The sequence below is a fragment of the Echeneis naucrates genome, chromosome 6 (genome assembly GCF_900963305.1).
Source record: "Echeneis naucrates chromosome 6, fEcheNa1.1, whole genome shotgun sequence".
NCBI lineage: Eukaryota > Metazoa > Chordata > Actinopteri > Carangiformes > Echeneidae > Echeneis > Echeneis naucrates.
Window position 1 is genome coordinate 11,697,255 of NC_042516.1, and position 16,725 is coordinate 11,713,979.

At 41.0% G+C, this 16,725-nt stretch overlaps 1 protein-coding gene across 2 annotated transcripts; it reads right to left on the bottom strand.

Moving 5' to 3' along the window:
• Nucleotides 1–1,007: 1,007 nt before the first annotated feature.
• On the bottom strand, nucleotides 1,008–3,221 carry oprd1b (opioid receptor, delta 1b). Of its 2 annotated transcripts, none has more exons than XM_029504279.1 (3): nucleotides 3,190–3,221; nucleotides 1,713–2,071; nucleotides 1,008–1,531 (listed from the first exon to the last, which is right to left on the bottom strand). In XM_029504279.1, coding segments are annotated over exons 1-3 (885 nt in total). In that variant the 5' UTR covers nucleotides 3,192–3,221. The 2 variants fall into 2 exon arrangements, with proteins under 2 accessions (XP_029360139.1, XP_029360138.1); XM_029504278.1 differs by having other exon boundaries at nucleotides 3,175–3,206.
• Nucleotides 3,222–16,725: the final 13,504 nt, after the last annotated feature.

Sequence of the window (16,725 nt, forward strand, 5' to 3'; positions counted from 1 at the left end):
TGAAATGAGCTGCTTGTAGTGATAAACGCACAGGTCACTCAGTCACCCTAATGTCTCTGGAGCATTACGCCCTTCGTCTCATTGTTTGGTTTGTAGTTGACTCCTCCTTGTTTAGAGGATCGAAGAGTCATTTGTTTAGAGGATTGATTGAGGAGTCATTTGGAAGCGAACTTAATCTTAAAATAGTCATCTCGTGTAAAATTTCGGTATGAATAAATGAGTAGTTGAAGTGTCAAGTAAAGCCCAGAAGTGTCTTTGTTGCTGTCGCTCTGCCAAGACTGAACTGCAGCCAACTTCGCCTCCTCTTGCCAAAGAGGATGTTCTCTGCCACGCTGGTCTCCTTCAAATGTAACTGTGGTGGAACTGAGGTCAGGTGGCCGACTCGTTCCAATTGTACGCTGGCCACAGTTTGGCCATAAAAAGACTCTTTGGTGGCCTCATCTGTGTGTTTAGGACCAATCCCTTGTCTGGCACACTAACCATTGTGAGACTGTGTATACACATGGAAGTAAATCCTCCAGTGTTCACCTAATATGGATGTTAAAGCTTAGTGACAGCACTTTACACTGGTATTTATCCTTTATTCTGTTGAAGTAGAGCCAAAACTGCTGGCTAAATAAATAAATCAATAAATTGCACTCTAGTTTCTCTGACTGCACAGAAACTGGAGGGGCACACAGGGGACCAGAATACTATTTCAATTGGCTGTTTGGAGGTTAAGCCTTTTAAACCAGTTTAGGTTTAAGAGAGAACACACCTCTATCTAAAGAGCAACTCAACGATGGATCTGAAGATGGTTAGTAATAAGTAATAGGGGTGTGTATGTTTCTGTATAATACACACGTTTGTGTGTGCAGTTTTAACTTTTTGTTTTTCATAATATTCATTTCATGAAAACACAGTTGATCATTTATCATGATTGTGAGTCAAAGCCTGGTGGACGACTGTGTGACCTCACTCTGGAGGTCATCCTGAACTGTCCGTCCACCCAACTGATCCATGTCTTGTCATGCCCGCGGTCTCTCTCTTGTCACAGAAGTGCACACAGATGCAGGCTCACGTGCGCTGTTACGGACTCTGGAGAAGCTGTTCTGGTCCAGGCGGGAGCGCTGGGGCTGGCAGAAATCTCTGAAGCATCTCTTGAAGTTCTCGTCCAGGAAGGCGTACAGCACGGGGTTCAGACTGCTGTTGGTGTAGCCCAGTGCGATACACAAATGCCAGCTGGCTTTAACAAGAAGGTTGCTGTGATTAAAATCCACGATGGTCTTGACAATAATATAGATGTGGATGGGAGTCCAGCAGATGACGAAAGCTGCCACGACCACCAGGACCATGCGGGTGATGCGTCGCAGGTTTCTGTCTTTCTCTTTGGAGCCAGACAGGAGGCGGACACTCTTCAGTCGCAGGATCATCAAACTGTAGCAGACAGTGATGACCAAGACGGGAATCACAAAAGCGAAGATGAAGACGCAGATTTTCATCACTGTGTCCCACTCAGCTTTGGGAAATCTGAGTTTACAGACAATGTTTCCTGAGGAGTCGAAAAATCAAAGTTTAATAGAGTACGTGCGGAAGCTAGCTCAAGTTAATAGACCAGCTCAAATGTGCTCTTGCTTACAGTTCCCTTGAATCGACACTTGCTACCAAAGCTGTAAGTGTAAATAATGATGTCAATTTTCTGCTTTTCTGGTATAACAATAAAAGTCTCTTACCATCCGACGGCCTGGTATCAGTAACTGCTATGATCATCACAGGCACTCCAACAGCAGAGGAAAAGATCCAGATGAAGACGTTGATGAGTTTGGCTTTGGTGGGGGTGCGGAAATCCAGGGCCTTCACCGGATGACAAACAGCGATGTAGCGATCCACACTCATCATGGTGAGCGTGAAGATGCTGGTGAACATGTTGTAATAGTCGATGGCAATCACCAGTTTACACAAGAGCTCCCCAAAGGGCCACGTGTTCATCAGGTACTTGGCGCTCTGGAAGGGGAGGGTGCTGGTGGCGAGGCTGTCAGCGAGAGCCAGGTTGAAGATGTAGATGTTGGTAGCAGTCTTCATCTTGGTGTACCTGATGGTTTCGGGAAGCACAGAGCTGTTTTCATTTGTTTCACAGTTGACCACAGCTCTTTGAAAGGTGAAGATTTACATTTTTTTTTTTTCACAGTCGGCCTGCAGCTGCATGGCAAACAGGATGCCTCGTGTGGTTGACTGCCGATTGCCATTAAAACTGTTTGATGGTTCAAAACCAATTTATTTTAGGATGTAATGCACTTCAACTTTCAAACCAATTAGGTGCTATTTCCTTTCAAAAAATGAGAGAGCTTTTCAGATGCATAATGTTTTTCTGGTGCCACGCTGAGCTCTGCCAATGAGACTGTAAGTGTCGGCATCTGCATTTCCATGTAATGAGTCAGTTCTAGATGGAAAATCCTTCAAAATGTCTTCCTATATTTCCAATCCACAAAATAGTTTTATGTGTCTTTCGCTAGTGACCAGCTTTGTCTAAATGTCAGCTGCATGAGTCCCCAGTGTGGTAGTCGTGGGCCGTATTTCATTAAATTGCAGCAACAGGCCTTGAACAGATAGAGTAAGACAAAGGGATGCCTTACTCTTTCTTTTAATCCACGACACTGTACAATGTAAAGATCTTAGTCTGAGTCGAACGGTTTTGCCAGGGAGAGAGTGAAATGATGACCTATGTGCAGCAGAGCCATCTCCTCGATGTCCAAAGATTTGATTTACAGGTGAGGCTTCAATATGCTGTATGTCCCCAATACAAGTCAATCATCTGAGTTTACAGCATCATTCCTGACAGTGTGTAAGCTGGAGATCACACCTCCCTCCCTCCTCCTCTGTGTGTTGGTGTGGGTGTGTTACAAAGTGGCTCGAATACACAATGAAACTGGGAGCAAGGAGAAAATGCATTTTCACACTTGTGCCACCAGTAAAATGTAGAATTAGTCGTTAAATATCAACAGTAAACATAAATCATAGACTTGGTGAGAGACATATATTTAATGTCCATACTTAATCTTGTGTGTGTGCCGATTTCTAAGTAAAGAACATTATAGTCGTAAATATCAACCTGCTCACCAATAACTTGTCTTCCCATGAAATGTTTCTCTTCAGCTGATTATTTTCTCCATGACATCATGTCTCTCAGGCTCTTACCTGACCACCACATACATGACCAGCACGTTTCCCAGCAGTCCCACCACACAGATGAGGGAGTACAGAGCCGTGATGCACACCAAGATGACCAGTCCCGCAACGTCGCTGTTTGCGGGGCCGCCGGTGTCGTTGCGTTTTGGTTGCAGGAGAAGCGGGCCGTCGGAGAAGGAAACATTGAGAGGAGGGAAGGAGACCGAGTTCGACTCCCAAAGAGCGTCTGGAGGAAGAGTGGAGAAGTCCATCGTCTGCAGTTCAGGTGAGGTTATGTTACTGAGGAGTCAGACAGGCGCACCGGAGCGCACAGCAGCTGGACGGAGATATCACGAAGAGACGTTCAGACCAGCTTTACTACCCCCCCCCCCCCCCCCCTCTCTTTGTTTCTCTCTCTCTCTCTCTCTCTCTCTCTCTCTCTCTCTCTCTCTCTCTCTCTCTCTTTGTTTCTCTCTCTCTCTCTGTGTGTTTCTCTCCCACAGTCAATCTGGCTCACCCCCCCGTGCGCTCCCTTTGGCACAGCGCGCTGGCGCACAAAGCAAAACAGGACGGGACAGTTTTCCCCAATTTGTGCTCCAAATTCATACAATTTCTCAAAATGCTATAATGTCAGCATAGACGAAAGCTTACTGCATCACATCCTATTTTCAATTCCCATTATTTGCTGTCGTCCACATTTAACAACCTGCTGGCATCCGGCTCATCAAACAGTGCCACTGGAGCCCTGACCAAACATCCTTCATGGCTGTGTCTTCACTGAGCGGCTCCTCTCTGTCTGCCAGCCGTCACCCTTCAGGTGCCTCTCCCACTCAGCTGGCCTGTGTTAGCAGAGGGACAGCAGCTGTCAGACAGAGTTGACAGAGCTTCCTCACCTCCATGAAATGACCGCACTAAGTAATACAGCTGGCTAAACAGACTCATTTTCCTGTTGACACCATCATCACGTTGACTGTTTTACAGCTACAACTGTTTGTCTTTAATGCCACAGCTAATGCCTTTTTTCCCGTTATTCATCACAACCTTAGTTTTCTTGCCCTGGTCAGGAGCAATTGATTATTTGAGAACAGATTCGTGTCTCTTGTGGATATATTTGCAGGGTTCATGAGTGCAGCACTCTGTGAAGTGACCTTTACAAAATCCTCTTTTAAGCAGCCATCAGTAACAGTCAAAGTAGGAGGCAGCGGAAGGAACAGGGCCAGCTGGCTGAACAAAAATTTATAAGCCTCCATCTTTACTGTACCCTGAGCATCTTCCTAACATGAGGAGAATTTATTAAAATGATCGAGCTTATATTGCGGGAATTGAATGAGCTAATTTCTTTTTATATGCTTCATTTTAGATTTCTGGCCATCCACAGGCGAGTGTGATTCTCAAAATCATACTAAGTTTGCAACTAGACAAGCCAACTGTGACTCTGTAAACAGCAATGAGTCTGTTGGTTCCTGAGATGGTTTTTGATAACAATGTTCTTCGTCAATATTCCTGGTCTCCAGGTGATCTGAATAACTAAAAAATGTCTAAAAATACATTTTGTGTGAAATTTCTTGGGAGCCATCAGAACAAGCTTCATTAATGTTTGTTGTACTATATATCCATGCAACATGTATTGACATGAAATTTGTCTCTTCACAGAGTGACAGAGAAAGAGAAACAGAGCTGGGATGAACATCCTAAAACGTTCACAGTGATTATGTATTAGTTTTGAAATGTATGAGTCAGTTTTCAGTGAGCTCGTACATTAGATGTTGGACAGGCGACACCTCCAGAGGCGGCAGTAAATTCTATCCTGTGTAACTACACAACTCTGATCGCAGCACTCGATCCCAAAAAGAATAACACAAGTGGGACAGCTCATTACAGCAGCTTGAAATAATTTGCACAGCAGTTTAGAAAACACAGTCACTAAATTTAATATGTGTTGCAGCTGTCTCTGCCACCTGCTTCCCCTTCCACTATAACATACGACTGTATAAGCTGCCGACAGTTCTGAGCTCTGTTGTTATGAAAGACAGTGAAACGGGTCTGGACATACAGTAGCTGACGCAAACAAAATGCTGTTGTTGTGTTTATGTTTTCTCTTCTCCCCTTGGGGACAATCACTCATGATTAGTCTGCAGAGGCAGCATGATTACTCATATCACTCTGCAGCCCAATGGAAACCTTGGGAAGCATTACACTGCCTCTGCGAAGCCATCACATTCCAGGCAGGGGATACAGACTGCACCCACTTGGTTTTTGCTAAAGAACGGATTAATGATAATGATGATGATCCATGTTTGAGGTTCTAATGATCACATAAAGCATCGAACCTTAACTGAGATTAATTTCAATCTTAATGAATCATCTCGATACACCGGCATATTGAATTATACGCGCAGCCCTGGATGTTTCACAGCAATTTATCATGTTGCAATATCTCATGCATTGCTGCACAGGCAGTATCAGATGAGAGAGAAGCTACATGAGCATTTGCTGATGCATTGTTCTGTTTTGATCAGCAGCTCTCAGAGGAGAGGTGAACTTCTGCTTGTTGTCGCATTGTTCTGTCACCACCCCAATCACCTTTTCATCCTTCAAACATGAACTCATGTTATATTCTGACTCGTGGGTGGCGTGAGGTACCTGCAGGCTCTATAAATGCATAAAACAAATCTATGTGATGTGGTTGAGTAGTCTCACTCTACACGATGGGCGAAGTTCCATCTTTGTATGATAAATATTTCCTGTGAATATCTTTTTGACCTAAAGTAGAAATCAAACAGCGATTACAGAGCAGAAGGAAACAGGCCGCCATACTTTAACAGCAATGAGGGACTGTGTCATATAGTTTCCATGTTTTATCCCAATAGGCTGACTTTTAGTGGCAAATGAAATTGTGTGTGTGTGTCTGTGTGGGCGGTATCATAGAGGACAGCCATTAACTGGACTGTAGTGGCAGGGACCCGCAGAGATAAACAACAACAAAACCAACAACAACAGAGGCTCGGAAACAGCTCGTTTCAGGTTTTCTGTTTTATTTTTTTTTTTTTCAGCATCTGTCAGCTTGTATAAAATCTGAGGGTGCAATGTGTGTAGAGAAGTCACAGTTGTGACCTACAAATTTGCGTCACCAAATATGTACACGTCTAACCAGAATATTTTCAAGTTCTTAAATAATGGCTATTAATAATAAATGCACTGTTGGTGGAATAATGCTGGTAATGAAGGTTATGTCTGCACATAGACACTGTAAAATTCTTCATGTGGGAGGAGGGTCAGGAAAAAGGTCGATGGGTAGGGAATTATGCAGTTTGATAAACATCTCCTAAAGGATAGGTTTTAAATATTTCTTTTTCTACAATCCAACTGGGCCATTTTACTTGTTGAAACTTTTTTTTTTTTTTTTTTTTTTTTTTACTATTTTCTTGTGTTCAATCACCTGGAAATTATGCAGATTGTGACACCAGAGGCCTTGTTTTACACACACAGCACAGGTCAAATGGTGGATTAGGTCATATGTTAAACAGTGTTTTGTGGCACTTTAGCCTTTTAAACCAGACCACAATCTCTGAGCACTTCAGTCATAAAAAGTTTGGGCATAATGCTGAACAAACTACAGTGTTTATTGCAGATGCATTTACTGTGGTGGGAAAATTTGCTTCTTTGAATTGCACTCCTTGTTATGCTCATAGAAAATATCAGCCAGCCAGCATGACAATTTTTTTCATTGTCATGACAATTTGTTATAAATAAATACCACTTCAGGCTAACAAGATTGTGTTTTGAAATGTCGGTGCTGAGAGACATGCTCGGTCACAACAAACAGACACATGGCTTAGCATCTCAGAATCTGACTGAGGTGGACAGCATCTACCTTTAGATGCATTTCTGAGATATAAGTGGTAGCCTCTGAGATATTATTGTAGATATGTGTTGCTTTGTTGAGGGAGTTAGGAGGAAGGGGACAGAGTGTGAGGAAAATAGTCAAAGAAATGTTGGATGAGGCCGCAAGATCCAGTCAGTGGATTTGGATTAGAAGAAGCGATAGTAGCTGGGGGCCAGCAGGGGGAGCTCTTAAGATAGACAGACTCGAGGAAGAAGCAGAGGAAGAAATCCAGGAAGAGGAAGTGTATTTAAGTGGAGGGTGTGGCCTATTTGAGCCTCTTTGAGACCAGGCGGTTAGTCCAGGTAAGTTGGACTGTATTGGTTTGATTTGGTTTGATTATAGGACTGTTCAGGTGAGTTTGTTTTCTGAATCTGCTAATGTAGCTTGTCCTCCACCTCCTGCACCGTCTACACCTTCATGCCCCCTCCCCGCTTTCACTGGTGCAGTTGGTGAGAGGTCAGAGTAGTTGTCTTTGTGTGAGGAGCGGGCAGGGCAAAGTTTGTTGTAAGGGAGTTAATCACTGAGTCTGGTCTATTTTTTTTTTTTTGCACAGGTTTTTGTGATCAACTGTTTTTTTTTTTTTTGGTTTTTTTTGTCAGATCACAAGGTTTTACCAACAGTGGCATTATCAAGCTTTGGGATAATTTTGTCATTCAGCTGTGAAAAGTGTCCAAAAGTATTTGATTTAGAAAAAAAATGACCTCAGTCGCTTGGTGAATGCTGTATTGGCAGACATAGATGTGTCCACTTAAGTCGTCAGAATAGTTGTCATTAATAATGGGTGAATTTATACAAATGAAACAAGAGGCAGAGAATACAGCTGCAGAAGATCTGAGTGTTGTAGCAGGAGGTGAAATGCACATTTTTTATATTTTTTCAGATTTAATTTTATTTATTTTTTACTTCTTCTGGCACTTTCTTGACGATTTTATGTGTAATGATTGTGTTTGGTCAGGGGAATGAAAGTGAATAAAAGTATAAACGTACTATTATGAGAGAAACTACACAACTGTGAATCTCTTCAGCAGAAAATGTAACTTTTTTTACATTTACATTTTTTTTACATTTACATTACACTACCTCAGACAGAAGGATGGTTTCGTGAGCTCCACGAAAACCTTCTCCATTTAAATGTAAACATCTCATGTGAAAATATATAGATGGATACACTGATTAATATATTATGAATGAAAAATGTATTTATTTATTTATTTAGAGTTGGTTGGCTGGTTTATGGGAAGTAATTAATTGCTCTACTAGTTTATCACCTCAAATCACTCTCCTTAGGTTTGCAAAGTTACTGATGCTTTACCAAATCTATCAGCTGTGTGGTAATAAATTACTCCCAATGTGGCGTGTTAAGACTTCTTTTTGATTAAAGTGCAGTGATTGACACATCCAATATTTGAATCTCCTGAATGAGAATCTCACCATTTCAGTTTTTTTTTTTTCCTTTTTTTTTTTTTCTTTCACAACAGTGTTCTGCAATAACAGCAAGAGGTTCAGCAGTTTCAGTTGACAATTAGTTATGCAACAGCGATTTGTCTGTCTGGGACTTGACTACTTTTCTGATCCCTGTCAAGCAGAAGCAGTCAGCATAATTTAGATATAATTCAGAGGAAGTATTCACTTATTGAAATTTTTCACTGTAGCACAAAATGTGTCGGTCAAGAAATAAACATAGAATTTTGTAGCCCATTTTCTGGTACAGAGGATTGGGTTAAAGAGTTTGTTTTACTTATTTCATTATTCATATGCAAGTGAATTATGTTTCAAGGATTATGGGTGAAAGATGAAGACAGAACAAAGCAGCACAGGGGAAGAGGCAAGATGCTGCAAGTGCTGCTGTCACTATTGAAGGGCTCCTTTTTTTTTTTTTTTTTTTTTTTTTTATTCTTAAAAAATACGTTTTTCTTTACGTCAGTGTCTGAGGCATCACTTAGTTTGAAAGAGCAAGAGTTAGTTATTGTCTTCCAGTGCTGGTTATATGCAATCACAGCGCTTCTTACCCTGGCCCACACTTCATCTGTTGTCACTCTGTATTCTTTCTGTTTGCGTCAAGGATGCTAGTTATATATTTGAACAATGTAGTGAAAATATTTGCGGATCAGAGGGCAGAGCCTATATTCATATTCAATCCGCTTCTTATGTGTTGACATATGCTTGGCTGAGAAAAATAGTATCAATGAATCATTCAATCAGACATTGCGTCAATGAATGTACAGTAAGAGATCAGCAAGTGTCACCTTTTTACAAACTTGGCTTTACAAACACTGTGTTTGTAAAGCCAAAAATCCTGGTTGACTGTCTTTAACATTTCTGAGCACAGGTTGTCATAGCACGTGACCTGTGTGTCTCCACACACAGACGCACATTACATTTCACTGATGCACTTACTGCACAATCTTTTTCAGGGTCACTGGACATCTACACTAATTCACAGTGAAGGTAGGGTGTCAGAAATGTGTGAAATGGGATGGGAAAGAGCGCAACGTACCCGAGAACAGCTGTTAGATACTGAGTCTCAAACACACATGCATTTATGCACAAATAGAGAAACAGGCCCACAAAAATATACAAACGGTTATCTATACATACTTAAAAAAAAAAAAAAAAAGGTACTCGGGTGAGAAAATATGATAGATGGGGGCTTACGCAACACAGTAAAGAGGCACAGATCACATCTAATTATATACATGACCGTTGAAGTGGCAGATGATCGTCAGCACTCCCTGTGACTCTCAAAAAGAAACCTGCTCAAAGACTGAAAATGGATTCATCTCTTTGCCAGCAGCAACTTTTAAAACCATTTTGCTTTAAAGTGTCCAGAAACTTGAACAGGCTGAAGTCAAGGTGTAGCGCAGTGGTTTAAATCCCGTAGAAATACATCGAGTAAGCTGAGGTTCTTCTACAACAACAACAACAACACAAAGTGATCAGTACCTGATGGCTGTTTTTGGGAATTTTAAACATGCATAGAATAATACTGTATTATTTAATTTTTTTTATTTTTTTTTTACACTGATCCCAGAAAAGACTACATTTAGTGTCATTGCCCCAGAAATAGCAGTACAACAAAATTGTCCACATTTAGGTTTAGCCTCTTTGTGTTCATTTGGTAAAGTCTAAATACCCGCACCAGTGATTTGTGGAGATGAATCAAGAAAACTGTGAAATATCCCCATATTTTAGCTGACTTCCAGAAAAATGAACGGGTGACAAAAATGCTGAGAGAGGAAGAGTAATGGTCAGGGATGAAGAAATCATAAAGAGTAAAGAAAAGTGCATGTCTAGTGGCTGAATAACAAATGTGTGTTTTTTAGTGTGACAAATAAAAAAAAAAATAAAAAAAAAAAAGTTGGGAAAATGTGGTTGTCAAGGAAACAGCGGCCCTAATCTCCATATGTATTCTCCCTGAAAGAGCAGAGGAGAGCACTTCTCTGCCTCTGCCTTTTGCCGGCCTTTGATAGATCTGCTGCCCTCACTGTCCCTTCCGGGGGACAGCGACAGAGGCTGACATGTTTACATCAGCATTCGGCCATCGAGGACACTGCACAGTGAGTATGAAGGGATGGAAATGGCAGTTTCACAGAAAACCCACTTTCTAAAATCGATTGAAAATCAATTGAAAAGCCAGAAGGACACTTTGCTGTTAAAAAACAGATGAATACAGTGAAAAGAGTGAGGAAAGGCAGCTTTTTGATGGATATCAGACTGTGAAGTAAAGATACTCCTGAGGGGACTGGTGTGGAAATTGCATACCTGCTGATTTGTACAAGAGCTCTGTGCACCCATCTGAAAAAAGCATCTGCTAACACTAGCCTGTAGTTTTGCATAATTATCTTCACCCTAAGAAATTTTAATAGTTTGTTTTGTTTATTCTTTTTAGGATATTATCTTATTTCCTCAAATAGTGGGCTCCATTCTGATGAATGCAGGGTCTCTATTTACAGCCCATTTTGTCAGTGCTTTGAATTACTACAATAAAGGTCCCGTCTCAAACATAAGCCTTTCTTCTAATAAAGGCCCAGTACCCTCTGCAGTTGACAAATAAATGCTCCTGGCCGCTATTGGTGGAAATATGGTATTTCATTTTTTGCACATTACTTTCTTGTGATTTCTTAGCACCTGCAAATGAAAATTTCATTTTGCGTTTTGAATCTTCCAATGAATAAAAAGATAGACATTTGCTTTCATTGTGTTGTAAAAGGTTAGATTTAAGGGTTAGTAAGTTATCTGTAATTATACAATTTGGGGGGGAAAAAAAAGAAGTTACCTCAATATTGCAGCCTTTAAAAACAACCAACCGAACAAACAAAAAAAAAAACACTCACTTGACTTGTGAAGAATGCCTGACTTTTTGATGAAAGAGTTATATGTCTCTCAATTAGAGAGCCTGTTGGATTATGAAGGGCTATGAGGATCTGCAAAGCTAGAAGAGGGAATTAGATTTAATAAATGTTAGCTGCAGGAAAAAAACCCCAGGACTGCAGTGGCATATAGCTGGGCTACACACTGGAGGGAAGAGAAGGGATTATATGATCAGACCGACAGAACCTCCCAGGGCACTGAACACATGATGATGAGATGACAGCAGGGTCGTCGTAGCAAACAATGACATGGTACAGAACGGAGGGGACAGGAAATTCACATTTCACTTCAGAAACACCATCAGCAAAATATGAAAAATAAAACAAGGACACTGCCTGTCCAGGGTTTACCCGCCCTCGCCTGGCTGGGATTGGCTCTAGCACTCCCCACGAACCGGAAATGGGAAAGCGGCAGAAGATGGATGGATGGATGGAAAAGAAGGACAGACCTGTGGCTATATAGACAGCATATAAATACGTAAGCATTTGTAAGACATGGGATGTTACACAGTGTGCAGAAATGTGCATTATATCATCTTTAAATGTAGGGAATGTCCACACCGTACTGTAGCTAAAGCCGTGATAGAATAATGATAGAAACTAATTGCACTCTAACCTTCCTGTTTTTCGTGAAACACTAATGTTGCAGGCAACGTGTTCAATGAGAGAAGGCTGCCTGCAAACCAAAGGCCTGATTAGATCCTTGCTGAAAGACAGAGGGTTGTTAGCCAGAAATCCCACTGCAGTGAGATCAGTCAGAAGTGAGCCTGCTCCTCGCACCACAGCTCCGCTTCCCCTGCTGCTCTCTGTTAACACAGGAAAGCAAGTAAAAGCGTTTTCCCAGGTGAGCCAGGCTTTACTCCACCTCCAGTATGATCACAGGTGTGTTGGTGCAGCATGTGAACGCAGGAACAGAGCTGTAAACCAGATTACATCACCACCAGGAGGAATTCTCCTGAAACAGACAACAATGTAAGTATCATTAGAAACTCCATCAGCTGCGGGGTTGATGGTCTGGGCTTTGGAGGAAATTCGATATCATAATGATGCCAGCTGCATGTAGCTGCAGGCATATTTTATTTATATTATTGTCAGTATCTTATTTGTGCTGCTGACTGTATGCCATGGCCTTCTGTTTCATTATGGCAGCATTAGAAATTCAAAAATCGATGTCCCTCGAAAAAGATAAAAGCATTGTAAACAATTTCCACTTAATGCAGGCTGTATAAATGTTTGCAAGTTGCCCCAGACATTTTTGTGAGCCTCACTTTTGTGCTATTACAACCTTTAAACAAAAATACATCGTCTTCGCATCCCTTCCTCTCGTACAAGAAAGCAGAATTTGTACGCTGTTGCTGGTTTTCACCCCATCAAGGCTCTACAAGTTCATTGAATAATTTCAGGAGAAGAGTGGAGTAAAATTTCCATGAGAATGGCTTCATTTTCATTCCAAATGATAATGGTGTCAATAAGGACCATCCGAAATGAACATGACATTTGAACATCATGCAGCAACAACTGCAAATTCATAGAAAGGTTTTTGTATTTTGCATCAAACACCTGAAAAAGGTGGTTTCAAGCTGACATACTGCCCAGGGTTTATTTATTTAATGTACTCTCCAGTTGTATTGTTTTATGCGTAATTTATTTTTCTTTTCAGCCATGCATGGATGTCTCATATGAGAATATCAGCCGATAGTTTTGGTCCAGGCTCTCTACATTATTGCTAGGATTGCCTCTTGCTACAGCTTTGTGTTCATTTTCCTTCAGCCTGCCTGCACAGCTGAATTGAAAGAAAACAGATAAGTTTGACTGGTCAACTGAAAGAAAGATGACAAAGCTCATTTTAAATTGAGTGTTTGTAGCTTTAGCCTGTAAAACAACCAAACATCCCATGGTGAAAATATTTTAAAGCACTTAGCAGTGAGTCTGAATTGAAGCCTTAGTGCAGCCCAGACAACTTAAATCCAGTTCCAGGCAAATGGAGCCCCTCAGCTTGTCCTCAAATGCCCTGTTCTGGTCCAGTTCATTTCACCAAGCTTTACACAGCCATGCATATCATATCTGGTACAATTAGAATGCACTCCCCAGGATCCCTGTGCTGACAAACATAAGTTGCTCCAACCATTTGACAAGGTGCAGGTCCTGAATACTTGTTTTGAAATTCCCGACGGCTCGAATATATTCAGTAAACGGACTGACCCTTTGTAGCCCTGAAAAAGTACAGACACGGGACAGCCTGGCAAAAAGAAAAGGTAAAATACTCCAAACAAACAACTATCAAATCATGTTCAAAATCTCCCCGACACCAACTTTGTCAACAGATTTAATACTATCAAAGTTTGACCTCTACAGGTTGATAGATTCTTCATCCGTTTGGGCAACAGATCAGGTGGTGGTTGTTTATCTTTGGGACTTTGCTTTCCCTGATTAAATAGCTTAAACAGGTAAAGAGGCATCTGCGTTTTCAGCATGGGAATATTTACCCTCTGAGAGCTATCAGCATCAGATGCAGTTCATCCACCTTCATATACTTACTTGAAAGTAAAAATCGGGAGGCTGAGAATGAAGCACTGATCTCCACAGAAGCCCTGAGTGATAAATCGCCCGTTTCCTCCCTTCCTCACTGCATGTTCTTTGCAATTTAAGAATCAGATGCTTTCCACATCCACAGGAGCAGTGAACATTTAACATTTTACACCCCCCCCCCCATGCAGCATTATTAAAGAAGGCTTTGAACATCCAAATGATTCAAATATTGACTGAAAGACCGATCGAATAAATTCCCCGAGCAGACTTACTGTGTCAGAGGATGACACCATGACAGCTGTCAGACTCCTGCAGGTGGCTGGAGTGCAGGCATGGCATTCATTCATCTTCAACCGCTTTATCTGTTTCCGTGTAGCAGGGCTGCTGGAGCCAATCCCAGCTCACATTGGGCGAGGTACACCCCGGACAGGTCGCCAGTCCATCACAGGGCCAACACACAGAGACAGACAGACCAACAACCACTCACACTCGCATTCACACCTACCGTCAATTTAGAATCAGCAGTTAACGTAGACACGCATGTCAGTGGACGGTGGGAGGAAACCCACACAGACACGGGGAGAACATGCATTCTCCGCACAGAAAGGACCCAAGCCGGGAACCAAACCCGCAACCTTCTTATTGTGGTGCTAACCACTACGCTGCCATGCTGGCAGGCATGGCAAATTTTCAAAAAGGTAAAATGGTCTTAAGTGACTTACAAGCTGCCTGTAAACTGGATAAATTCATAATGCTTCTTAGCAGTGTCACATCACAGCACCACTTATAAGCAACATTACGCAAGCACACAAAACAAAAATTACCACCAAATGGTTTTTCCAACCAGCCAAGCTTCACATTCATTTAGTTAACACTTAAAATAGTGAAAGGTGTTCTATCCAAATGTTGTAGCTGTATATTCTAAACCTGTTTATGAATTATTTTTTAAACAACTGGAACATAAGGAATACACTTTTTAATTTTTTTCCATGGCGTGTTTACTATATTAGACTGAGCCTTCCTTCTGTTTGAGAGTTCTGGTTGGTCTGAGGAAAATTGATGTATGAATTCTTAAGTTTTGGCCAAAAATGTGTCCCAGTGACAGATTTCAAGGAATTGCCTCAAGGCTTGCCTGAGAAATTGTGCTCGCCAGAATAACCCTAATCCTCAGAATGAGACAAATTTTCATACAAAGCATGGGATGAGATATAATAAATTTTGATGAGCTGCCATTGACAATATATAAAATGATTAAAACTGGTTTTAATCTCATCTCAGCTTACATTAATACATTAGTTTTCAGTTGAATAATTCATCAATAGTATAACACTCAGCGGGGCCATTGATGAGGAGCAGCTCTGTGGGATGAGACAGGGGAAGCCTCTAGTGCTCTGTGGCTGGAGTATTTCACATTTACGGGCATTTACAAAGCCACTAGCACAGCTACAGACTCTTAGTCTTTATAGATCATGGGGTTGATTGATGTTATTTTAAATATTTAATACATTCAAGACAACATGTAAAGCAAAACCTTTGCTGCTCAAAGCACATTAATAGTTGTAGGGTGAAGCGTATGGAACATTTAATGTCGATTATGTGATGCATACTCCCCGGCATGTCAACAAAGTCTCATTTATGACCTTTTATAGAGAGGCCTCCTCATGCAGCAGTAACAGCAGGCTGCCAGGCTACAGGCATCATAACACTGCAGAAAAAAACTGAGAAGAGGACAAAAGCAACAAACTTTCAGGAACATAGTCAGTAAGAGCTGTGTTAGATCAAATCACATCTAAACTGTATTTTAGCATGTTTCTCACGAATGCTCTAATGAAAACTTGTCTTTGTGTAATGAAGCGATGCGTCTCTCTGATAGGGATGGAATGTTTCTAAATGTCCCTCTGTGGAGTAAAATCAATTCACTCTGATAAGTTTCTACTCAGATTTGGACGTTTTGAAGCAGATAGAGATGTGATTGGCCGATTCCTGCACATAGATAACATCAATAGATTGGCACAAATGCTCTCAAGAGAGACTGTGTGACATGTGTACTAAGTTTACATTTTAAATGTCTTTGATTTACTGTACATGAAAGGACATATGCGTACATAATTTAACCATTCTGCAGAAATTCATGTCATCAGTCTACTTGGAAATCACTGGAGAGTATCATGAGGATTTACATTATAAATTACCATAGCAGTCTTCTTTTGATGTACAGAAGGATGAACTTTTTCATCTTGACATAGCGACGTTTTGCGATGAGAGATAAACTAAACTTATAGACTATGTCAGTTGTAATTCAGGTTTCAAGGATTTTCAAACCTATTCTGTTCACTATTTCTTACCATGCCTTTTTGTTCATTGTAAAAGGTAATGGTCATTTTAGTCAGTGAATAAATCAGGTAAATTGCACCTAAGCTACAGTCCAAGTCCAAAATGAACATAAAATGGACGAATTTACTCGATGTTGGCACAGTTAGAAAAGCTGATAAAGCTAATAATAATGCTAGAGAGGCTAACAACCATGCAAAAAATGATAAGGGACATTATTATGAAAGAAAATATCATTTGCAGTGATATGAATGGTTATAGTTGGAATGCGGTTTGGAAAGCATTATGGACATAACATCTTTGTTTTTCCTGCATCATAATTTACCAAATGGGGGCTGCACAGAGGTCACAGAGCAGAGCAGCTGCCATTCAGCAGAAATATGGGGAATTATTTTGCTAAATCCAAGTTATTCCAGAGAGACATTTTAGTCTTTAAGGAAACTATTAATTTTACTCACTTGTGTG

What these genes read in the sequence shown, in the direction of transcription:
- oprd1b (XM_029504278.1), bottom strand. An exon ending in TGATACCAGGCCGTCGGATG is followed by an intron (nt 1,532 to 1,712) that starts GTAAGAGACTTT and finishes TCGACTCCTCAG; the next exon opens with GAAACATTGTCTGTAAACTC.